This window comes from Strongylocentrotus purpuratus, unplaced genomic scaffold (assembly GCF_000002235.5).
Source record: "Strongylocentrotus purpuratus isolate Spur 01 unplaced genomic scaffold, Spur_5.0 spur5_scaffold_7, whole genome shotgun sequence".
Taxonomy (NCBI): domain Eukaryota; kingdom Metazoa; phylum Echinodermata; class Echinoidea; order Camarodonta; family Strongylocentrotidae; genus Strongylocentrotus; species Strongylocentrotus purpuratus.
In genome coordinates this window covers 5,282,558-5,308,736 of record NW_022145613.1, presented here as the reverse complement: position 1 = coordinate 5,308,736, position 26,179 = coordinate 5,282,558, and the positions used below count along the sequence as shown (strand labels likewise).

The 26,179-nt window shown below is 36.8% G+C and overlaps 1 protein-coding gene across 4 annotated transcripts in view; it reads left to right on the top strand.

The window, feature by feature from the left end:
- Positions 1–23,275, top strand: part of LOC586488 (receptor tyrosine-protein kinase erbB-4) — a 39,104-nt gene extending 15,829 nt beyond the window's left edge. The window contains exons 10-30 of one of the 4 annotated variants that reach the window (XM_030974648.1): positions 482–614; positions 1,156–1,243; positions 1,650–1,813; positions 2,488–2,569; positions 3,262–3,357; positions 4,626–4,763; positions 5,566–5,667; positions 6,266–6,555; positions 6,982–6,993; positions 7,916–8,066; positions 9,216–9,254; positions 9,773–9,982; positions 10,597–10,782; positions 11,687–11,842; positions 12,464–12,539; positions 13,437–13,583; positions 14,284–14,381; positions 15,021–15,200; positions 16,028–16,163; positions 16,785–16,853; positions 17,452–23,275. In XM_030974648.1, the coding sequence (XP_030830508.1) occupies positions 482–614; positions 1,156–1,243; positions 1,650–1,813; positions 2,488–2,569; positions 3,262–3,357; positions 4,626–4,763; positions 5,566–5,667; positions 6,266–6,555; positions 6,982–6,993; positions 7,916–8,066; positions 9,216–9,254; positions 9,773–9,982; positions 10,597–10,782; positions 11,687–11,842; positions 12,464–12,539; positions 13,437–13,583; positions 14,284–14,381; positions 15,021–15,200; positions 16,028–16,163; positions 16,785–16,853; positions 17,452–17,978 (3,080 nt within the window). In that variant the 3' untranslated portion in view covers positions 17,979–23,275. The remainder of the gene's footprint in view (positions 1–481; positions 615–1,155; positions 1,244–1,649; positions 1,814–2,487; positions 2,570–3,261; positions 3,358–4,625; positions 4,764–5,565; positions 5,668–6,265; positions 6,556–6,981; positions 6,994–7,915; positions 8,067–9,215; positions 9,255–9,772; positions 9,983–10,596; positions 10,783–11,686; positions 11,843–12,463; positions 12,540–13,436; positions 13,584–14,283; positions 14,382–15,020; positions 15,201–16,027; positions 16,164–16,784; positions 16,854–17,451) is intronic. The other 3 variants (XM_030974650.1, XM_030974651.1, XM_030974649.1) reach the window with 3 other exon arrangements.
- Positions 23,276–26,179: the final 2,904 nt, after the last annotated feature.

The following is a 26,179-nucleotide window of genomic DNA, read 5'->3' as shown; positions in this document are numbered from 1 at the left end:
GGTAGTGTAGGGCCTTTATTTTGAGGGATAAGATTTAAAATGTTTTGTTGAAATTGTGCTCTGCTCTGAAATTCACTGCAATTGTGATTGTATTTACTTATAAATTATTCTAGTAGTAGGATAGGATAATCAAATTGTCCAAACTCTCAGGATTCATGTCAATTTACTGAGAATATAATGTATAAAAAAAATGCAATTTGTAGAGGTGTTTGATGTCTATTTAAAACTAGAAGAATCAAATCTATTTAGAAGTGTTAAGTAGTCACAAGTACATACTCAAAATTAATTTGAAAATGTATGTCTGATTCACAGAAAAGGAACACAAGGCATATTCTCTCATGAGCTTGTAAATAACACTTAATTATTATATGATTAGGTAATCATACGATTATTTGGTAGGTTTAGTCAACTCTAAACATTGTTCTGCACACCTTCTAACTCTCTTTCCCTCTTTTCCTCCCCACACTAAAAAAACCTCTAGTTGCTGAGAATAAAACCTGTGATCCACAATGCGCTGATATCGGCTGCTGGGGGCCTGGTCCTCGGCAGTGTGCTAAGTGTAAGAATGCAATCATCGGTGATACCTGCATTGAAGCATGTGATCTGGATAACGGGTAAGTTATCAGGATAATCCCAGTAGATCAATTCATTTTCAAGCAAATTTGTGGGGTAAATTAACATTCTGAATGTATATTTTTTCATATTAATATCACAATATGATTTTTTCACATTTTATATAGCAGTTTTGTCATTGCATAATTGTTGCATTAGTGATGCCATTGTTTTAAATGTGCTGTCTTTGACATCTGATTTCTTCTAAAGTCTTGCTGTACCTTTGGTGAATCTGAGATATTTTTTGGTTAAATTTTATGAAAAATAAATGAATTTTAATAAGATTGTTTGAATAGATTTGTACATGGGAATAGAGGACATTAAACTGAATTTGGATGAATTTCATTTTTTTGGTCAATTGAAAGATAAATAAATGAATTTTAATAAGATTGTTTGAATAGATTTGTACATGGGAATAGTGGACATTAAACTGAATTTGGATGAATTTCATTTATTTTTTGTCAGTTGAGAGATGAATGCTAGAACTGTCACGAAATTAAGTACTTAAGTGTATTCTTGATTCTGATCTTACCCACAATACAGCCAATATGTGGAGACGGAGGCTAGTGCTTCAGAAGCAGCTGTGTGTGAACACTGTGATACTCAATGCTCAGCTGGGTGCTCAGGACCGGTAAGTTGAAATAGCCAATTTTGAAAGGACTTAAATTGGCAACACTGTATATTTCTATTACTCTTGTGTGTTTCATATGAAAAGCTGCATACCCGAAATGAGGATGAATGGACAGAAATAATGCTGAAAAGATAACAAAATGCCAATCGAAATGTATGGAAAGACAGTCATCTTGAACTATTCAATGTATTGCCAATTTAAGCAACACAAGCCTTTGTGGATTTGTTGACTCAGTGTGTACCGGTAGTAATTTTTGCTCCATGTCTTCAAATTACCCCCATATATTGACGGCTTCAACATATCATCAAGTCGGTCAAATTTTATATGCCTTAGATATAATTAGATTGTTCTGATTGAGTTCCAATGACCTTTTAACACCCTTGACATTTGACCCTTGCCCCCTCAGGAACCAGACCAGTGTGACTGCCAATCAGACTCAACAGGAACAAACTGCAGGAGGATGTGTCGCAACGTCCAGGACGGTCCCTTCTGCAGGGCGGAGTGTCCCGAACCCAAGTTTGCCAACGCTCAAAAGAACTGTACCGATTGCCACTCAAACTGCCTCAAGGGGTAAGACCATAGTACTGGAATTTCTAACTTTTACCCTGTACCCAATATACTATAAGTAACCTTAACCCTAAACCTAACCTAATACCCGACTATATCCTGACCCTACAATTTTGAAGGATGGAAGTCTGGAGGGCTGGTTGCCAGAGCAGATGCCGGATCATTGGTGGAAGGCTGGAGAGAGTCATTCAGATTCAGATGCAGAAAATTATTTTTTTGTATTTAAGTGATATATGCATGTGATCCAGTTTATAGTTCAGTTCAGCTTTTGTTCACCCCTAGTGTACAGTCATTATTTAAAAACAAAACATAAAAGTGTCTTTAAAATACTGAAACCAATAGCACACCGAAAAGAAAATCTATGTCAAAAGGTTTGACATTAACATAGGTCTGATACACTTGGCCTTTAAAAATATAAAAAATGCACTCATGACTTCCCTCCCCCTCCCCCAACTATATATATATATATATATAATAAATGAATTTAAATAAAAAATAATAAGATAATTAAAATATTTAAAAAATTATAGGGGGGGGGGGGAATCGTTTTGAACTCTCAGCAAAACAGTGTGGCTATGCTATTTTGTATATCTTTGTATTAAAATAATACCCCTATAGAGTCACTAGCTCTTGAGGAGATTTCATATTGTATTTATTTCTTTCTTGTTTGTGTGTAGATGTAATGGCCCTGAGAACAATCTTGGTGAAGATGGTTGCTTGGAATGCCCGCAAGTTATGCTTGACTATAACAGAAAAGTGGTAAGTGACCAGTATTCTGATGTGGTGGTACATATCGCTTCAAGAAAATCAGTGTGGCAAAATAAATTGATACCATTTGGCATGTATATTAATGGCAAGGGGTAGTGCAGAGAGAAATTGTGATGATGATGATCATCATCATCATCAGTCAATATCTGTTTTCCTCATGCTGTGGGGTCGAACATTTTATTTTTCTAATAGCATTTCAGTAATTTAATGCTGTTTGGCAGTTGCAGCTGGTAAAATATGAAAATGGTGTGTTTTTTCTGAAAATAGTTGCCGTTCAGGAACACTGTTTTGAATAGTAATAGCTTCCCTTATACTCCTAGTACTCCTATACTCTGGTTTTAGCTAGGCTACTGATCTTATTGGAATCCCTTTCTACTTAATAACCCAAATTATGTATTCTTTTATCAATACTTGTCTACATGCACATTTTGTGGGGGAAATCTTTGCAGAAGTGTGTCTTAAATGACATCCTACGTCACATTATGATACACTGTAAGTGTCATCAAATTTTTGAAGCTCCCAACACTTTAGAGGGGCTTTAATGTCTCACAAAAGGACAAGAGTGCAGTGACTGGGGCTCATATTCACCACCTTCACATCTCTAGTCAAATGCTAAAACCACTCAATTAAAACACTTTCTTTTTGGTAATCGAATATAAAGTGTTGATTGTTTTCATTTTCAGATGGAGTGTATGCTTATCAATACTCCGTGTAGTGATGACTATTTCTATGATCGCATCTCCCACTCGGAGAAGTCTGATCCTCTAGCAGGTTCAGTGGTAAGTACTTTAATAAAAAGAAGTAATATTATGTTTAGTTAATTTTCTCAGGTATTTATTAGCTTCAATTTAATTTAGTTCAATACTTCATTATTATCCTAAGATCATGCATGGAGTTAAGTTTTGTTTACATGCATGATGCAAAAAAATACTTATCGTATTTGCCGGCGATAAGGCCGCCGCGCCGTATATGCCGCACCCCCAATTTTGACATTAAAAAAAAAAAAAAAAATGTCGAAGTCCGGATTTGATCTCTTGCGTACAAATGTTGATGTAACTAAAATCACCGCCTAAGACCGCTCGGGAAAAAAAAAAATAAAATAAATAATAATATATATATATTCTTGTCGAAGTCGGGATTCGATCTCTTGCGTTCAAATGTTGATGTGACTAAAATCAGCGCCTTAGACCGCTCGGCCGTGCCGCACTGATGCTAGCATATGGAGTTTTCTGTGATGTATACATTGCGCCTCTCTCTTGTGTATTGAAATGGATTCGTAATAGCGACTAAGCGTGCTAGATGCTTCGCGGCAGCTCCGTTAAACGGGCCCTTCTTTTACTTTTGCAATGAATTGGCACGAACTTAGATCAATATCTATCGGCAGATGTTGTTTTTGGAAGTTTATTTTCGTCTTCATGTCAACAATGCAAGATAAAATTGTTGGTAAGATGTGTGGAAATGTATAGTTATTGTACCGTTCGTAGATCTAGTCCCATATGTGCAAATCCGTGCTGGTTTTGACTTTTTTTTAAAATTTTTATTTTTAACTCTTTCGCCGGATAGGCCGCACCCGACTTTTTGATATTTTCTCTTCCAAAAATACTGTGGCCTTTATGCCGGCAAATACGGTATAATGAATATAATGATAATATATTGTTACAAGATATATAACAGGAAACAAACGTGCAGTACGAAGCAAACCATAGATAATTATTGGAGCGATTTTGCTTTTGACTGGTGTAGTATTCCGCTGATCAACTTTCTTTGTATGTACAGAAGTGTTCCTTGTAAGTATTCATATTAAAGTCATCAATTCAATTAACCACTGAATGTAAATTTCCATCATTTAAACAACTATTTACTGTACCTGCCTGTAGAATCATGTATATAGAGCCAGACAGCTGTGTTAATATGGGGAAAACCCCTTTTTGCTCTTAGGAGATGATAAAGTGAGCTTAATCCCAATAACTTCTTCTGGGCATATTTTAAAAAATTGCATTTGTTTATGTACAAAAATTGATGTAAACTTTGACCTTTGACCCAACAGATCTGCCAGCAGTGTGACCCTATGTGTATCGGATGTGACGGGGCGGGGCCTCGACGATGCAAGCAGTGTAAACTTTTCCGGCAGGATGATGAATGCGTAGATGAGTGTCGGTCGGGCTTCTATCCTGATGTGGACGATGTAAGTAAGAATGGATCTCTTGTCGCTGAGAACCAAATTGGCAACTCTGGTATTTCAGTTTCTTTGCTTCATTTTGGTCAAGAGAAAGGATATACATGGGCATAAACTATGTAAAATATATATTTTTTTTAAAGGTAAAGACCAGTATTGGAAACGCCCCAATTTCAAAAAATGAAATGGAAGCTCTCATTACCAATCATGTGGAAGAATATGTTTTGACTAATACATGATGATAAAAAATTTGCCAGGAAACCGCCTACTAATTCATATATTTGGTAAATTTGTTTCTCTCATGGTCTGTGAGAGATATAGGGTAGTCCCATATACATCTTTCTGTGTATAGTGCTTGTAACTTTACGAAGAATGGGCCAAATTTCTTATCATTTTGATGATTCCAGAACCTTGCAGTACATCTATGCTAGATGATCAACCTTTTCTGATCGATTCCACAACGTTTCTTTCACAATGCAATCGCATGACCATAACCTTTAAATGCCAATTTGTAAAAAAAAAAGTGCTTAAAGTTTTCAACATGTTGCCAATTGAAGGATCATAGGTTATTTCTCTCCTGTAAAAGGCATGTAACAATAAATGGCAATGCATCAAAAAGGGTTGAAGCGTTTGCTGAAATGACTGCTCTGTCTCGATCCTCATTCTTATGGGCGTCCAGTATTGATATGTTTAGGACTTTTAGAGATATGTAACCAAACTTCAAAATGTGCATGTAGCTAGTTGTCATTAACGAGATAATGCCAAGTAATAATAAAATAAAATTATATTTATTGTTCTTTCCTTTTTACAGATGTGTCAACCATGCCACCCCCAGTGCAGGCAATGCTTCAATGGTACCGTACATGACTGTCTGGATTGCGAATCATACACCGTACAAACTGGAGAAAATACTGTAAGTTATCTATCTCTTCTCAGCTTTTTGATAGTTGCTTTATTTTTAAGAGGGGAATAATTCCAGTGATGTTATCTTTGTCAAATGTGTACAACTCAAATTTTCTAAACAAACACTGACAAAAATTAAGCCGAAAGGTGATGGGAAGCAAGACCATATGGAAAGCGATAATGGTTTGAAATGCCTTTAAAATGGCGCTTGTATATTTCTTTATTTCAGAGATATTCATACAATGTTGTTGAGCGTTGTTCTTATTTAAAGTGAACTTGATTTTCCTATAACTTCAGAGATATTTATACTCATATTGTAAGACCAGGAAAAATGCAATTCTTATACTTTCACACAAATGGCAACCTTTGAATACTTTGTTCAAGGGACCTCTGACCAGGAATGGTATCCATTGGGGTACAAAGTGTCTCTACAAAGATCAAAAACCTGTATAGTATAAAACAAAAATGGATCCGAACACAGCTGTGTTGTGTACATGCATAATGATGATGTGGTATCACTCCCTAAGAGCTCTAGGCAGATGATATTTAGCACAATATACAATAATAAAGTTTTGATTTCATTCTAATATTTATTTGAATACCAACAGTTCTTCTGTGCACTTTCCTGCCCAGCGGAATACCCCAACGAGCTCAGTCCTTACGTCTGCGGTAAGACCTGCCCCACCCTGTTTTTCCCTAACGCCATGTCAAAATGCGAGGGGTGCCACACCGAGTGTAAAGACGGTTGCCATAACGGCACGCGAAGCGGGTGCTATGCCTGCAAGAACGTGGTGGTGAACCTGGAATGTCGGGCGGAGTGTCCAGCTGCTTATAAGAACACCAATGGTACCTGTCTCTACATTCATGGTCCTGATCAGAAGGCCACGCCCAAACCAGGGTGGGTACCAACTAATTATGTATAATTGTGAGGTTTACAGTCAGCATGACTATTAAAAAGAAGTTGTCTTAGATCTCACAGAAAATTCACATTCAGTAAAAAAAAAAATTAAAAAAAAAAAATTTAGTTTCTTAGCACCACCTTGGAATGTTTCACATATAATTAATATGAAAGTTTTTGCTGACATTACTTTGCTATTAAAATAATATTAGAATATCATGACAGATGTTTGAATTGAACTGTTTGTTTGTTGTTTGTTTGTTTTTCATGTCTGTCCATCTGTTTTCCACCTGCTGTCACCCTCATCCTGTTCCCATGACAACCAAAATCTGCTTCTTGTGCTTCCTCTCCTCATCCCTCTCCTTGTTTATCGTCTATGTCTGCTTCCCTCTACATATAATGTGTCTTCTACGCTGGGTTGTGCAGAGCTGCCAAGTAGTACGTTTTTTTATATATTAATACGTTTTTTTTGGGGGGGGATACGTCTGTTCGTTTTGCTGTGCTAAAATACGTTTTTTGAAAGTTTCGAGTATGGCTGTGCGAACGCAATTTCCGCAAAGAAAATCATTGTGTGGTGCACCACATTTCAGCAGCCCCTCGTACTCATTGACTTATATTTTCAGATTTCGTAAAATTCTGTGATGTTTTGAATAATTGAACTTTCTGATAAAATAGGTATATATATTAAAGATACATTTGTGGAAATATGATTCTGTGGCAAGTAAGTTTAGCAGAATGCACACTGCACAAATGCATAGCTAAAGCGGTTAAATTTTGGGCAGGTTAATCTAATACTGGGGGTGTTTCATCAATTTTTGAAATAAATTTTAACGTCAAATTACCGGTAGTTTTGGCTTATTATTGATTCGAGTGAGTTGTCTCATAATTATTTTTTTTTTAAAGTGACAATGATTGAATGCGTTTTTATTCAAAGAAATATGATTGCAATAGCATTTTATAGGGACAATAACGAAAAACAATAAAGAGGCAAAATATGTTTTTTCACCTAAAAATATTTTTTTTCAAGCTGAATAATATGCATTTTGAAAGTGACAGGTTGGCAGCTCTGGTTTTATCCTTTCAAACTATCCTTTTACTTTTGTAATTAATTACTTCTGATGTTGTATGTTACAAACATATAAAACTTAAACAAAATTAAAATCTTTTGTTTTTTGCATTTTTGTTCAATCTAATCACATGTTCTCCATATTTTGAACATTGCATCTCCTTTGCCTTTTATTTTTGTTTACTGTCCATACATTCCTCTTGAAATATGATCTGCATGTAATACCTGCTCTTCATAAAACCTTGTTTTAAATCGTGTATCTGCTTTCTGTTGATTTCCCTATACTAACCCAAGTCTTCCTCTCAACAGTGGAGGTATGTCTATCGGACTTCTTGCCGGCATCGTGACGAGCTCCCTCATCATCTTCATCGTCATCATCGTGTTCGTCATCTGGTTCAAACAACGCATCAAGAACGACATGTACATCGACATCCCCCCTAACATAGTGAGTATAACTAAATATTTATTAGAGAGGAAAACTCGAGGTTGCACTAAATAGGCTGCAGTCAGGACTTATGTGAGGCTACCTAAATATGCCAGAGTTGATAATCGACTTGAAAGTCTATGTGGGTGGAATGGCACGCAAACCCCTGCAAACTTTGTATTTCTCTTACAAGAGTTTAGAATTTTTAGGGAAGTCTTATATGCCCAGATGGACTAGCGTAGGATCATATTTTTCTTTCAAACTGGTTAGTGATAGAGATATGTTGTGAATTATGATTTAGAAATTGATGGAAATTAATGGAGGTTGTTTGATGCAAGGTTTAGTCAAGAGACATTAAAGGTAATACAAAGTTTTGGGAAATTTTGGAAATTGGGTGGGTAGTGAATCTTTACAATTTTGATATATTTGGATGCCCCTGTGGATGTATTATAAGCACTAAAAAAATTAGCCCCTAAAAAAATTCTGTTTTCGAGAAAAATTGAATATAAAAATTTACCGGTGCTCCCGGTAAATTTTGATAAATTTCAAATAGCGCTTATGGCCGTACATTGGTAGCTGCGACCATGAAAATTTCAGAATATGAAGTTGGGATATATAATTTCCAAACGGGAATATCTAATCGCTCGATTTTAGTCAAGAAACATTGTTTCATAGGTATATTAATATCTTGACCTTGAGAGGGAGCTATACAACATAAAGAGTTTATTATTTATAATTTCATAACTTTAGACTCGATTTCAACCGCGACAACGATCAATTTATATTGTAGGAACGCATAATGCTTCCAATATGTTAATTTGAACCAAATTCATGACCCCATACCAAAACTTTGTAATACCTTTAATTTGCCGAGAAATTTAGCTGAGCAAGTTTTTACAAATTTCCAATAATGGATGTTTACTAGTATTTTTAGTTTGGTATCAAGCCAAAACTAACAATACTTTTGTTAAGACAATTATACGTCATCACCCTCGCCTTTTAATATGGTCTGGTTGATTTGGTATGTTAATTCTAAGCAGATATAGCACCATCATTTATGACAGTCCAAAATTTACTTTGGAACAATACATGTTTCTTGTTTTACCATGTAAGTACTAGTATATTTTTAGATATTATAAAATCCTTTTGCAATTTCTTTTTTTATTTCAGGATCTGCATGATATGAAGAGCTGTGACTATACTGGAGCGGTAAGTTAAAGAAAATAGAAAGTACACCATGTACAGAGTTTAACAAAGCATTCGTATGATCAAAGGAAGACTCGAGCAAGTGGCATTGAGAGTATGTACTGTTTTCTGATTTATGTATTCAGAGATTGCATATTTGTAGCTATTTAATCCTGGAATACAGACAGTGATGACAGATACGCGGCTCAAACTTGATGATAGTATGTTTCACCATAGGAAGATTGGATGGTCTGGTCAGATTTTGGATTTAAAGGTCAAAGGTCATAGTGGTCAATATATAAAATTACAGGTTTTAGCCACACTATTGCAATATCTCAAGAACCACAACAGACAGGCTTTTTGTCTTCATCGTGATATGTCACAAATAATTCCATCCATTTCCTATACCGGTACTGAATCTAGGGCGGAGGCATATTAGATGCAGTCCTGATCATTCTAATATCCTATTCACTACAAACTAAATATGACCTGTAAGCTTAATCTACGTCTTTCTCTGTTGACCTGACATTGTCTCTTTCCAGCCTCTGACACCAAGCAACGTGGAGCCCAACCAGGCCCAGCTGAAGATTATCAAAGACACCGAGCTCAAGTTAGGTCCGGTCCTAGGATCCGGAGCCTTTGGGACCGTGTACAAGGGTCTGTGGATCCCGGACGGTGAGAAGATCAGGATTCCCGTCGCTATCAAGGCTCTCAGGGAAGTCTCGCCCCATGCAGCTGAGGAACTGCTAGAGGTTAGTAATGCTCCAACCTCTGCAAATTAAGTGCTGCCGTATATGAACATGTATGACTAGGCATATGAATGTGTGTGACTAGGCATATGAATGTGTGTGACTAGGCATATGAATGTGTGTGACTAGGCATATGAATATGTGTGACTAGGCATATGAATGTGTGTGACTAGGCATATGAATGTGTGTGACTAGGCATATGAATATGTGTGACTAGGCATTTGATTTGAACCAAACACCCAATAAACATCCAATTTTAGTGTGTACTGAAGGTATATGTAATGATATAACAATTGATTAAATATGTGAATGGCAACAGATTTTATTGAAGGGGGGGCACAGGTCTTTGTCATGTACGACAAGCAACAACAACAAAAGTTATCACATTCTTCTGAAGAACATAATGTGAGTCCAAAGTGTATGACAAGCTCCAAGCTCAGCAAAGAAAGGACATCAATTTTTTAAAGGGGGATGCATGTTTGACAAATCATGTAGGGAAGAGGCAATCGAACCCTTCCTCCTCCATTGTCCCTCTTCTGAAATATCAAGATAACGTTTGATTTTTACTCAATTTTATTTATAATATTCCAAATTTGTGCTTACTCCTTGTATCACAGGAAGCAAAAGTTATGGCATCTGTGGACCACCCATGCCTGCTACGTCTTCTGTGTGTCTGCATTGCCCAAAACATGACCCTGATCACCCAACTCATGCCACTTGGGGCCATCTTGGACTACGTACGTCAGCACAAGGAGCAGATTGGCTCTCACCATTTGCTCAACTGGAGCTTTCAAATTGCAAAGGTAGGTTGACTTAGAAAAACTTAGAAACAAGACAATCCCACACCAGGGATGTAACATTAATCACCATGAACCTCTTGTGGTACCAGTCATTAAGATGACATGGGTTGATATCCCACTGCTGCCACCATATTAGTAGAAACAAGACAGTCCCACACCAGGGATGTAACATTAATCATCATTAACCTCTTGTAGTACCAGTCATTAAGATGTCATGGGTTCATATCCCACTGCTGCCACCATATTAGTAGAAACAAGACAATCCCACACCAGGAATGTAACATTAATCATCATTAACCTCTTGTGGTACCAGTCATTACGATGACATGGGTTCGTATCCCACTGCTGCCACCATATAAGTAGAAACAACACAATCCCACACCAGGGATGTAACATTAATCACCATTAACCTCTTGTGGTACCAGTCATTAAGATGACATGGGTTCATATCCCACTGCTGCCACCATATTAATAGAAACAACACAATCCCACACCAGGGATATAACATTAATCACCATTAACCTCTTGTGGTATCAGTCATTAAGATGACAAGGGTTCATATCCTACTGCTGCCACCATATAATAGAAACAAATCAAACCCACACAAAGACATCAGTTGGGTCGGACGACACATCACACAAGTTACAGTAATGAAGAACAGTTCTGGTAAGCCTCTAAATATATGTAAATAGATGGCAGTGTTGCTTGGGGCTAATGACATGTAGTGTTTTTTGTAAAAATGAAACATCAAAATTCTTAGCCAAAACAACCAAACATCTAATGTTCTATTATTGGTGTTTAAATTTAAACGTTATGATGTTTCTCACTGTACATAAAAATATTATATTCTTTGGTGATTAGAAGATAAATCTTGACTGTCCTTTCCTCCACTCTATCACTATCACAGGGAATGGTATACCTGGAGGAAAAACATCTTATTCATCGTGACCTGGCTGCTAGGAACGTCCTCGTTCAGAGTCCAGCACAGGTCAAGATCACAGACTTTGGTCTGGCCAAGTTCTTGGAGGTAGACTCCAATGAGTACAAAGCACAGGGTGGCAAGGTAAGTGTTGAGGATGAAAGGTGTGGTCCTGCATGGTGGGACCACTCATGTATACCCCAATCACTTTACATGCTTTAGGCTTGGTTATAATAACAAAAAAATGTATCCCAATGTATACAGTCCAAAAAAGTAAGCCTCCACATATTTGTAGTACTAATGATAGCACCAGTCATGTTGTTCTGGATGAGTGTGTTAGACTTGAAATCAGAATTTTAGATTTTTATTGCGCACATATCTCCTTATAATGGCACCCAAGGCCCACACAAATCAAGAAATGACCGGGGAATACAAAACAGCCAGTCTCTGGTCTGTCACCCAGTCCATCAGATTGTTTATTAACTGTGTAGTAAGTGAAATAAACCATGCATTCCATGAGTTGTAGGAACTATGTTTAGACCATGTGCATTGATCCACACTAATCTATATGTACATTTCCACTTTTTATATGTGGCAGGAAGAAGTGCTAGTTCTGAATGCTTACAGTTACTTAAGTGGCATTACTTTGAAGCATTTAATTGATTCTCATGTTACCAGGTCACAATTCTTAAGGCACACATTACAGCGATCCTGTATCTTAATAAGATATAAGAAACAAAACAAAAATGTTTTACTTTATTTCAGATGCCTATCAAATGGTTGGCCTTAGAGTGCATTCAATTCAGGAGATTTTCACATAAAAGTGATGTTTGGAGTTTTGGTGAGTGTTTTAGAGTGATATATCTCATTAGTATGTTTATTGCTTTCCCTTTTGTTCAATCGCATATGTCTCTAGGTTTTGAGTCAAGGACAGATATATATATATATATATATATATATATATATTTGTTTATCCATGTCTAGAAGTGTTTTGTGTTTTTTCTTATCTGTTTTTCCACCAAAATTTGGTATGTGGTAGTAACCTAACTTCTATATTAGTGGCTTTTTATTCAGATTTATTAGTATAAACAAAATTTCATCCAATATCAGAATCGCATAGTTTGTTTGGTTGCATCATTTCAAGTCATCACACAACAGTTTTGTAATGTCTTGCAAAAGTAATTAAAGGGATCCGGTAACTTTGTCTCAGATTCTGAAAACATATTCTGGATTTAGCTCATGATGCAATGATATTTATAAACCTTTAGGACAGTCAGGAACCCGTGACTTTTACAAGCCGATCGCCTGTCTGATTATCAAGATATTTATGATTGGAATTACAAATTTTGAAAACCGTTCGCCTGACGGTTTTCATAACACTACAGTCTATTGGGGAAAACGAGTATGGTAAAACCGGTCACTCAAAGATTTTTACTTTTTTGAGGCACTTCTTGATCATTTTGAAGCGCAATTTTTGTAGGGCTTCAATATTACATCATATCACAGACACTGATAACACGTAGGGCTGTGTATCTCAGATTTAACATTGTTAAACGATCCCTTTAAGAGTCGTGTTGTTGGCCTCTGCCAGGTCCCTCCCAGTGCATGCGTCATGCAGCACATCACAGCTCAATAGATGTTCCAAGTTCTAAATCCAGACTCTAAATCACCCTATCATCAGTTTTATCAACATACGAACACCACCAATTTAATTAAGTTGAACATCTTTATCTCATAGGTGTGACCCTCTGGGAGCTGATGACCTTTGGAGGGAAGCCCTACGAGGGGGTGAAGGCCCGAGAGGTACCGGAGCTCTTAGAGAGGGGTGAGAGGTTACCCCAGCCTCCGATCTGTACAATTGACATCTACATGCTGATGGTCAAATGTAAGTTTTCATGACAGACATGTTAAGAGTTAATGTTTTTATATTTGTGTTTTAATGTAATAGAATGACAAAAAACGTTGTATAAGAAAAGAATTATAAAGAATAACGTCTTGATTATGTTGACCAGTCTTTCACAACTTGAGGATAATTTTTTTAGTGTGGCCTTGTGTTTAAATGTATATTTATTCTACATACATTTTATTGGTATGTTTTCTATTCTTCAAAGTTTGTGTACAGTTTGCTACCAGATACTTGTGTGGTCACATGCGGTACATGTATGAGATAGAACTTGCATAAAATCAGTTTTATCAGGTAATTTTCTTTCTGTCATGATTGCTGATAACTGTTTTCATTTTTTCTCTTTTTTTATATCCTCGTCTTCTCTCTCAACCTCCACTCATCCTCATTCTCCTCTTTACCCTAACCCTCCTCTTACCTTTTGTCCACCTACTCATTCCTCTCATCTTTTTTTATCTTCCTTTTCCTTCTCCCATCCCACTCATTTCTCACATTTCCTCCTCACTTCCCCCTCTTCTCCTCTTCTCCTTCTCCTCCTCCTCCTCCTCCTCCTCCTCCTCCTCCTCCTCCTCCTCCTCCTCCTCCTCCTCCTCCGCCACCTCCGCCACCTCCTCCACCACCTCCTCCGCCACCTCCTCCACCTTCTCCTCCTCTTCCATCTTATTTATCTTATCCTCCCCAGGTTGGTTGATTGATGAAGATAGCAGACCAACCTTCAAGCAGATGCAAGAAGAGCTTGAGAGAATGACCAAAGACCCTCAGAGATACCTTGTTATCCAGGTAAGGCTTCCTTGTAGCAGCTCTTTGACATGATTTAAACTTGTTTGTAGCTGGTTTGAAATGCCCTTTTGATTTGAATTTGAATTTATTGATCTACTTGTCATACATCTGATACAATACCATGTATCTCTCTCCTCTGTACCTTTCTTCCATTTTCTTCCTCTGTCTCTGTCCTCTCTCTCTCTCTCTCTCTTTCTCTCATTCTATGTTTCTCTGTGTCTCTATCTCTTGTCTCTCTTTCTCTGTCTCTCTGTCTCTCTTTGTCTATCTTTTTCTTTTTTCCTATATATCTCTCTTTCCTTTCCGTCTTTTCTCCCTGCTCTCTCTTCTCTCCCCCTCTCTCTTCTCTCCTTTCCCCTTCCTCTCCTTTTATCCTTCTCTCTCTTACAATCTGGGGGATCCACAAACTAGAAGCACTGCTTTTTAGTGGATCCCCCATTTCCTCAGAAATTAAAAATTGCTTGTAATTTGTTTTGTATGTGTTAAATTTATTTGTATGCTAATCAAGATAAAGACTGAAGATGTACATACATTTTGTTCGTACTTTCTGTAATAATTTCTGTAATACCTTTGTTTATCTTTCTGTTAGAAATGAAATAAATACAAATTGAATTGAATCACTCCCTTATTCACTCACAGAATGATGGTGCAATGTCCCTGCCGAGCCCCACTCCCTCAGACTTCTACAAGACCCTCATGCAGGACACTGAGTCAGGAGCAGACCCAGACCTACTCATGGATGCTGAGGACTACTTACAACCAATGAGCCTTACTGCAAACAACATGACCTATGAGAGCCAGCAAGGTTTCTTCCCAGTGGTAAGTCATTATTGGATAGGACGTTAAATAGAGGCCCGGTGTAGAGAAGAGTCACTACCTTTGCACGTTAAGAACCCACTGCACTATTCGTATAAGAGTAGGGGAAACCCCGGTGTAGTGGTCCACCTGCACACCCCAGTAGAGTACGACAATACTCTGTAAAGAGGAATGTACTCAAATGGAAGAAGAAGAAGAAGAAACTCGGTGCTCTGTATACATTATCCTGTATCTGTTCATTGGTCCATTTTGGTTGAAATAAGTAATGATTATGAAAACAACAAAAATCTTGGTGGTGGTAATGATGATGATGATGGTGATGATAATGATGATGAGGATGGTGATGATAATGAGGATGAGGATGAGGATGAGGATGAGGATGATGATGATGGTGATGATAATGATGATGATGATGGTGATGATAATGATGATGAGGATGGTGAGGATAATGATGATGAGGATGAGGATGAGGATGAGGATGATGATGATGATGGTGATGGTGATGATAATGATGATGATGATGGTGATGATAATGATGATGATGATGAGGAGGATGAGGATGAGGATGAGGATGAGGATGAGGATGAGGATGAGGATGATGATGATGATGATGATGATGATGATGATGATGGTGATGATGATGATGATGATGATGATGATGATGATGATGATGATGATGATAATGATTATGATGATGATGATACTGACACTTATGATGACAGTGATCATAAATTCCTATGAACACTTCACAGACTTTGGTTCCTTAAAAATTCTAACAGCTATGGTACATGACCTTTGACCCTTGCTAACCATTCTCTCTTTTACAACAGAATGGTGCTGGACCCAGGTCTCCTACAGGAAAGCCTTCTGGTCCATTGAGAAAGGATAGCAGTCTCCTTCGCTACTGTCAAGACCCAACTTTCAAGGGCAACTTTGATAGGCAAAACAGTAATACGAGCGGCAATGGTGAGATTTGGTCTTTCCTTATTCCGCTGTGATTTAATATCAATGTTTAGTGACACAATGTGTGTGATATATCATGATTTGTGCTGAAGAGGTGTGCTGGTGCTGGGTTTGACCTTAACAGATCAAACTTTATTTCCCCCCCCCCCACGTTTTAAAACTTAAACAGGAGCCCACTGCACACGTGCACACCTCTCACTTAAATCAAGCAATATAACATATTTTGTCTTATTCTCAAACTTAAATGTACTCTGTAAACTTATTTTATTACGTACATACTTATGAGTATTTCGTTACTTGTATAATTCATTTGTTTTATTATACATTGTAATAATTTGTGGATATTTGAGTGGGGAAAAAAAATCAAATCAAAATCAAATCATGTGTCAATCCAGACCACCTCTTAAAAGAGTAGATATTGAGTCAAAATTACATTGAGGCAAAGATGTATCTTGCCCAATGGCAAAGTGATTCCTGTTCAAATCTATGACTGGTATCAGTCGCATATTAGGAAAATAACTCCAAATTTATTTTCAAATGGATATGCAGCAGAGGATGACACTATCACTTGCTGCTGTATTTAATATCTTGATTTTACACCATTTTACTCTGTTTTATTTTCAGATCCAAACTTGAATGATGACTACTTGATACCAAATGACAAGCTAGAAGGCTTCTCACCATTAATGGAAGGTAATAATATTGTAATGTTATATCAGATGACTTTATGAACCTGACTCACAATATTGAATTTTTGGAATATGTGAAAATATTTTTTTATCAAAGTGGTCACTGATTGAATAAAGGAATGTCTCAGTCTCAAAATTTTCTGTGATATGAAAGGTCCTGAAAGTTTGCAATTGTATGATTTCACATATGAGGGGAATTCAACCTATGGTGTCTTCTTTTTCCATTTTCAAGTTCATGAAATGAGGGGGATTGTTACATTATAGGGCTGGCCCTCACTTTCAAAAATGAAAGACATCAAATAACCAGGCCAGCAAGAACCTGACACACAACTCTACAAATCATGAACAAATTAAAAGTTAGTCAAATAACAGATGTAACTTCAACTGCATGAAGTAGCACTCTTGTGGGCATTAGTTTAACCAGAAAACTTTGATATTTTAACAAAAATTTGGCTCCTATTCTATCCAACCCTCATTAGTTGCTGATTTACATGCATAAACCTATAACAGAAATTAATGCATCATGTGTTGACAGCCAAAATGATGCTCAAAAGATGTATGATGAGATTTGTATTGACATATTTCTCTGTTGTATTTTTCAGAAGAGCATGATTACCAGAATGACCCCAGAAGACCAACAGACCTGGGTGACAACTACCTCCCTCTCAATGATGGAACCGGGTCTCAGCCGACCTCGCCCTCAGCTGGTATGCTTGATAATCTGGAGTACCATGCTATCATGGATCAAGCCTCACAGGGACCCAAGTCACCCAGGACCCCTACCATCCACACCGGTGACCCCTGGACTCCCATGCAACAACAGCATCCTCACCTGGTGGCACGGCAGCATAGCACGCCCTCCCAGCCCAGAACCCCGCCCGCTTACGCCCCTCTGGCACCCACCATGAGCTCCAGCACGCCCCTTCTGGGTGACGTGTCCTTCGAGGGACCCGTGCCGCCTGGCGGCGCTCCCGTCATGAACGGACAAAACGGGGGCCCCAAAGGCATGTACCGCTCACCCCCTCCCTCTAATAGTTCTGGAAGCCTTGGTCGGCATTCAACGAGGGGCAGTGAGAGCGATTATGTGAACTCTGATGTGGTGACAGATCGCGGGGAGTCCACCGTTTGATGATCGGACGATAGTGACAGACTTTCAAAAGGCCATTGCTTCCTTGAATATAACTATTTTTCATTATGGCCAAGTGTGCATTCTTTCAAGGGGAACGATGGATTCCTCCTCACGAGCGACAGAATGGATATACAAACCTAGAGAATAGACTCACAATACTTTTACTTGTACTTAACAACAGATTTTTATGTGATGATTTTGAGATCATGATCAAATTATAGTGTTTTCATGAGAAACTTAAAATGTTTATTACTTAGAAAAGTGTATGTTTTGTGCCAATAGTGTGAGAAATGGTCTCAAGTTTGGTGCATCGGCATAGCTTACTTGTCTCAAACCAAAGTGTAGATATAATTCAATTTCAGTTTACCACAAAACTGAATATTCAACGTGTCTTTAATTAGGAGAATTGGGTAAGTATTGACTGGATATTGCAAAATGATTAGGTATTTGACAGGAAAATTGGCAAGTTAAGTCCAGTTGTATTACTAGGTGCGAATGTTCTTTATCCTGTTTTAAAGCATTATTTTAGAAATGCGTGTACATTGAACCATTTTTTGCTCAGCTAACCATTCTTGAATAATTTACTTATTAATTGAGTGAGAAATGAGAAGAAAAAAAAATATCGGTAGTTGAGTAAACTCAGCTTTTATCTCCTCTGTTTTGAGAATCTTGTTCAGTACTCGTTGAAAGACAATGTTTGTATGTGTCCTTGACGTAATATATTATATGTAGACATTGATTCTTTCAACCTTCGTGTAGCCATAAGGTATTAAGAAACATTTATCAAGTACTTAAACATGTATTTATATCATAGTAAAGCTCATTCTGGGATGTGATGATGGTACTGAATCTCAAGAAAAAAATGTATTTCAAATTTGTTTATTATCCAGTAGCTCGAATCTGTAAAATGTTCACAAACTATCAAAATTTGAGCTTCAAATCAAACTTTTTATAGTCTTAATATCAATAAAAGTTTGTTTCAGAATTGTGTCATGATGATTTCCAGTCCAGAAGTTCAGCTTATCAATGAGAATGCGTGTAGTCCAACGTTGTTACGGTCAACAAAATTCTTTTACGGCACTATAGTCTTGTGCCACCTAGAAAGAGAAAGTTTTCACATATTTTAATGTTGTACAAGAATGCCTTTAAACAATCGCTTTTACATATATTTCATGCTTAAAAAGATTACACAAGACTTTAAGATATACACAATAATAGTTGTAGTAAAGCAACATACAACTACATACCTGTAACTGTTTTCTTTTGATATTGATCTTGCTATATTTGAAATCTTTGAAAATTATATATATACTTCAGGTTATTTAAAGTATTGATAAATATCTATAAGGTGGAAAATAAAAAGAAAGGAAACATACATATGTTTGTATGACAGAATAATTGTCTCGTAATTCACTATATATTTGATATGTGAATGATCCATGTACTAGGACTTCTTAATTGTTGAAAATATCCAAAAGTATTTATCAAATCTATTTTTGATCTATTTATGAAATGAATAATCATATGTGAAGCTTTAAACATGTACTTAAAGGAGTTCAGGTGCTTTAGTCAGTTGTATGTATATCTCATGATTTTTTTTTTCTTTAACTATTGATACCATGTAAACTGTTCTCCTTTATGCTGCTATTTAACAATAATCTTTTCAATTCTCCAACTAAAGTACCATGATATTTAACTTCAAAATTCTTATAAAGTCTGAGATACAGTTAAGCTTGAGCAATGTGTTTGTGTTGAACTCATTATTGTAGAATTATTGCATAATCTCTATGTATAAAAGACTTGTTTTTGTCTGGAAAAGTACTATGTGAAATAATTTAGTGTGTCTTATCACTGCCAGTGCAAGAACAGTCTTGTTGTTGATGATAAAGAACTGTATGTTTGTGTATGTATTTTTAGACATATTTGCTCCCTTTTTAAACATTTTATGAAAAAGGCTTCAAAATTGCAGATGACATGTTCTTTCTTTAACGAAAGCAAGCGTGAAGAGAAAATGGGAAGAAAACATTGGATGGGAGTGTCTCAAGAAGACTTTTTAGCATTGAAAGTGTTTTTAAATTGTATATTAGGGTTTGGAATTGGATTTTGATTTTTTTTTTGTAGATGGAATTGTATTTTTGCAAGTTTGGTTTTGTGCCATGTGTTGCCCTTACCTGTACCTATGTATCGAAGAGTACAATTTTATATTGTGTACACTGTACAGTGGGATATTATCACATTTTCTTGAGGTCATACTTGAATATTTAAAATATGGTATAATCCATTTCAAATGTTTTCGGGGGAAATATTTTACCCCATGGTTGATTTCCTAGGTTGTCTTTAAACACTCTGGATTAATTTTGCATCGTTGCCTCCTGTCAATATTTTGATTTGATATTGAATTGGGAACTCATCTTGGTATGCCATCTGAAAAGGTTTTTTTAGGCTTGGTCCTAGAAATGATTTGAGGAAACCTTGTCATGCCGTTCATCTTATCTTTGTGTGTTATAGTCATTGGAATAATGTGGATATTTACATCGCATGTTTTTGAAGATGTTTTTTAGAATAACTGTTGTCCCAAATTGCACCTTTGGAATCATTAAAAATAATTTGAAGCTGGCTTTCAATGAAAAATACAAATTGGGTCAGAATGGGTACAGAATGGGTATTTTTTATAGTGCGTATAATTGAACCTAGATCTACTTTTTGAAATATTGTTTTGAGATATTATAAATTAAACGAGACAGTGGATGACAAGATCTTATCTTGGATCTATATATTTAGATCATTTTCTTGACTTACCTAATCCAGATTTTTTAGTCCTTTCTTGTTTTGTTGTTACTGTTCAAACCCCATCAGATTTTAGAGAATATTTCTTAAGTAAAGACTTTTTCCTTGAAATGTTATACCGGTAGGAACTTTCTGTCTTGTCAGTTTGATTGCATTGACATGTAGTTTATCTGCTTGTCAGGTTTTATGGATACTTTAAAGGGCCAAATATATGCAACAAGTTGTCCATTTGTATTTTGCAACAGTTCAGTTCATGTAACATTGTTTTACTGCATATACAAGTCACATGCAAATGTTAAGAGTTTGTCATTTTCTTATGAAAGAGAAGTTCTTGAAATACGTTTTATTCTACCACTAGTCTAGGTATTACCCAACTTAACGAGCTATTTTTGTCATTGTGTTTTAGAAAGCATATGCAAGTTTGTTGATGCCATAATTTTTATGCATACAGTGGCAGGTGATACAATGTTCCAGTCTGCAATTAGGTATTACAGTCTCCTTTAAGATATTTTTCCTACTGTCATTTTTATAGTCTTGTATTTTTGTAATTTAATTAAAATGTGAATCAAGTACATTTTTTATGGCGACTAATCATAGACTGAGTTCAAGACCATAGTGATTGTCTCTGTCTCTGTTTTAAAAAAAAAGACCAATCATCATTACTACCTATGTATTGGTGATTTTTTTTTAATTGTAAGTTGCAATTTTTTTTAAATGAATGTCTTATATCCTTAAACTTTGAATTAATTAGTTTTTAAAATTTGTTTGGATGCTTTTTTGGTAAGGCTGGTGCAATCTACTGTAAATTATTTTTATACATGCTTTTGGACAAATTCTTGTCGAGGTAGATCCATAGTTTTAGTTTCCTAGATGTTATGTATGCAGGTAAACTTTCAGGATGTTCTTTCATGTCAGTTTAGTACGGAAAGGTAGAGAAAAATATAAACCTGAGAGTTGGTTTTGCACGGGATTGGTCGCTTTATATATTTCATCAATCATTGATTTCTTTCATTTTACATCATGATCAAATAGATATTGAGGTGTTGGTGGTGGGATATCAGAACTAATGCTTTCTTATGCAATATTTTATGTTATGTATCGTGTAGCATAGGCGCTAGTGTACAGTTATAGAATGCAAATCATATTACAAAGGGCATCGGATAGAAACCCTTTGAATGATGATCATGATTATAATTATCTTTACGGTGTACATTTTTTTTCAATTTGAACATACTGGGTATAATCTTCAGTTGACTTATCACTTTATCTTTTTACAATATGATAGGCTTGTAGAGGATGCTCTTGTACATGGTTCACAGGTAATCTTGAGTTCTCACAAGGGACAGGATTTGGAGGTAAACCATTAATCATTTCAGAAAACTGCAAGGAACTAATTAGACTTGTTCTAAAAACAACACAACAGATGGTATATATGTATATCACAAGTTGTATATTAGTCCTGGCATACCAAGATGATCTCATTTTATTTACTTTTACTTTAATACCGATTATACATTTTTATCAAGTTTGACTTGCAGACATCATTTGTCTTTTGATAGTGTTTAACATTCAGGGTTTCTTTAAAAATTGATTTTACGACGACTGAGATGGCTTGGTCATGTCAGCCGAATGGAAGACGGCCGCATTCCAAAAGACATAATGTATGGAAAGTTAGCGACCGGGACCAGGGCTGTTGGAAGACCTGTCCTTCGGTTCAAGGATGTGTGCAAGAGGGATATGAAGGCCAGTGAAATTAACCCTACAAACTGGGAAGCATATGCCTCAGACCGTCCTGAATGGAGACGCGTTATAAAGACGGGTGTACAGAGGAGTGAGCAGAGGAGAGTAGAACAGTGGGAGGAGAAAAGACAACAACAACAACAACAACAAAGACAACAGCTAGCTACGGCTCCAACAGCACAGCCACAAATGACTTTTATCTGCAGCAACTGCAACAGGACCTGTCTCTCTAGGATTGGACTGTTCAGTCACAGCAGGAGCTGCACACCAAGAAACTGACAACTATATAGCACAATATTCTATTGTCTTTCGAGACAGACAGATGCCGAAGGAAGGATTTTTTTAATTTGCATTGCCAGAACTCAAGAATACCTGTAAGGCTCGAATGATCAAACTTTTGATATTTTCTTATTTGCAGAAGGAACTTATAGCTGTCAAAATAGTGGTACTTTCCTATTGCTTTTAGGTTATGAATGAAAGCTTCTAGTGTTGTAGTGAGAAGTTGAGTATACTGAAAAACAAGGTCCATATTAAGGATGATCTTGTTTTTCATGAGAAGGAATAAATCAAAGCTGCTTTTATGAAACTTTAATCATACATATAGATGAACAGGTATCATTGTTGAGGTGTTATATTTAAGAAGAAAAAAAATGTCTTATCTCGTTATGCTATGATAATGTGTGTATATGTAATCATTACTGTGTAACGACATAGTACATTATAGGGACTAATAAAAAAATGAGGTCCTTTATTCATTTGCAGAAAACTAATTTCCTGGAGAATTCTCTTATTTTGTGTTGTGTAACAGTTTGTTTTTCTTCATTTCCTAAAATAGTGGAGAATAAAAAGAAAAGTAGAGATGGAGAACAGGTGATATTTGTAAGAAAGGAAGTGAGAGAGAGAGAGAGAGAGAGAGACTGAGAAAGAGAGAGAGAGAGAGACTGAGAAAGAGAGAGAGAGAGAGAGAGAGAGAGAGAGAGAGAGAGAGAGAGTGAGAAATAGGAAGGAAGTGAAAGAATTAAATAGTGAAAAGGAAAGGGAATAAAAGAAAGGGAGAGAGATAAAAGCAAGAATGAAAGAGGCAGAGAGAGGGGAGAGACAGAGAGAGGGGAGAGACAGATACAGGGGAAGAAGGGAAAGTAAGGGAAGAGAGATAGAGAAAGGTAAAAGTGAGTTAGCAGTGAAGTTGGGTCTGGTGGAGAGAAAGAAGCTGATATAATATTAATAGTAATTGCAGGTAATACATTTTGCTCTTAGAATTGATTCAAAATCATTGGGAAAAGAAACATATAATTTTAATGGAAAGTAGGGAATGAATATTTGACATCAATTACAGTCCTGAGAAACTAACAAGAAAATACATTTTTTTACATATATTTTTTCTTTTGACTGTTACTTGTTAAATAAGGTTAGTAGGGTCTGTTTGTTTCCCCCTTTTTTCCCTTTCTAATTGGAATAAACGAATCTTTGCCAGCTAGTAAACCCTCTCACCTCTACTTTTGATCGGTGTTGACGGCCAGAGCAGAGCGGGACAGTAGCATCACCAAGGCATAGATAGGCTAGAATGGTCTGAATTTAATTTAATAGGTCTGGCAGGCTTAATCAACAGTGCCCTTCCTACCCCGAAAATCTGCCTTTTGGGCCATTTGTAGCAATGTATAAACTCTTTCTCCCTCTCTCCCTTTATCACGGCAATACATGAGCCTCCTTAAAGGCAAGTATATGGAATCCAATCTGTTATGTATTTCTTGCCGGATACAAGCGCTTTGTATAATACTTTACAAAAATTTGTTATTCTTGGCCGTGATGACGATTTTTATTCTCAAATTCCTATATGGAAGGTATAGGCCTACTATTTACTGAGTACATATGAAACTGAATATTTTTTTTTCCAGGGGGTGGGAAGAATTTGTGCCCCAACTTTATCTAGTGACATGCAGGGCAAAACAAAAGACAATTATCAGTAGTAACAAAACAAAAAAAAACAGAACTGAACAGAACCCCGTCTGGTAAAGGGATACTTTTCACGCAACAAAGTCCGGCTCGTAATACACAAAAAAATCGGTCCGTATTGACTTTACACACCAGACTTAGGTGATATGCTTTCAAAACAGAACAAAACACGAAACATAACAGAACAGAACAAAACAGAACAAAACAAAACTATACGAAACCAAACAAAAACAAAACAAAACAAAACAAAAATACAAAGCAAAGTAACACAAAATGGAAAGCAAGGCCGATAACAAAACAAAACAAAACAAAAAAAGCAAATTATAACTTTTGACATTAATGCGGCATGAATGTTTTGGGGGTATAGGGGTGGGACACAAGATTATAATGGTAACTAGAGAGACGTCATATTACAATGATTCCTATGGGACACGATATGCCTATAATAATTGCTAAAAAGTTAAGTTAACACACCTAAAATGAATGAATAAATCATTGGCTTAAGCGAGGAATGCATGTGAAGCAAAATTGAGTCTGGGACCATGCATGCACTGGTCGTGAATTTCAGCTTCGTATGATCAAATAGGAATTAATACCAGCTAACAAATAAAGTTAACAGGCAACGTTAGGAGGCCTAAAAAAAAGTTAAAGTTAAAATAACTATAATAAATAAATACAAGATTCAGGGTTATTATGTTGATATTTTGACAATATTATTCTGGCCGGATTTGGGCATGCACTGTTATACATTCGGGCAGTTAATTTGTAATTTCTATATTGACCCTAGGGCTCATAATTATAGTAAGTGTATCTTTGCAGGCGCGGATCAAGGATTTCTTAGGGGGGCCCAAATTTGAAATCATGTGAGCCAAATATTGGTACGTAACGGTTAAGCAGAAGCGTCGTAATGAGCAAAACGTGTTTGAAGGGGGGTGGGGGTCCGCATCACCACCACTCTTACATGCAGGCCCCGCTGAACGTTTTTCAAAGTGGGTGCATGGGGAGGCTAAAGTATTTACAATCAGGTAGAGCGTAGCGTAAATTCGCCTGGGGTATAGGGGAAAAGCCCCGGCGGGGGCCAAGGGATGGAGCCCCCGGAAGCTCATGGGTTTTAGGCATTGAATTACGGTCAGATGAGCAACCAGGGGCCCGTCTTGGGGCCCTAGGTGGAATTCATGGGACAGAGCTCCGGAAGCTCAGGTGTTTTAGGCATTTATTCACGGTGAGATGAGCATATTTTGATACCTCATTATTATGTGACACTGGCAGGTCACTATTCTTTTTTTTTTCTTTCTCTCTATTTTTCTCTCGTTCATTATATTTCTCTTCAACAAACTTTTTCTTGGGTGGGGGGGGGGGGGGGCTCGAGCCCCTTAGGGCCCTAAGTGGAATCCAGGGGACAGAGCCCGGCTTAGAAGCTCAGCGGCATTTATTTACGGTCAGATGAGCATATTTTGATACTTCATTATTTTGTAAAACTGGCAGGTTACTATTTTTTCTTTTTTCTCTTTTTCTTTCTATTTCTCTTTAATATACTTTTTCTGGGGGGGGGGAGCTCGAGCCCAGCCGTTTCGCGGCCCTGACACGACTTGTAGGCCTCTAAACAAGCATAATTCTTGCCTGATTGTAAATTTGGGAATTTGTAATTTTCCAACAAACGCTTACAAAAGTATATTTTACTAAAAAGTGAGGAAATTCCCGAAAATTATGTAATTTCAGCA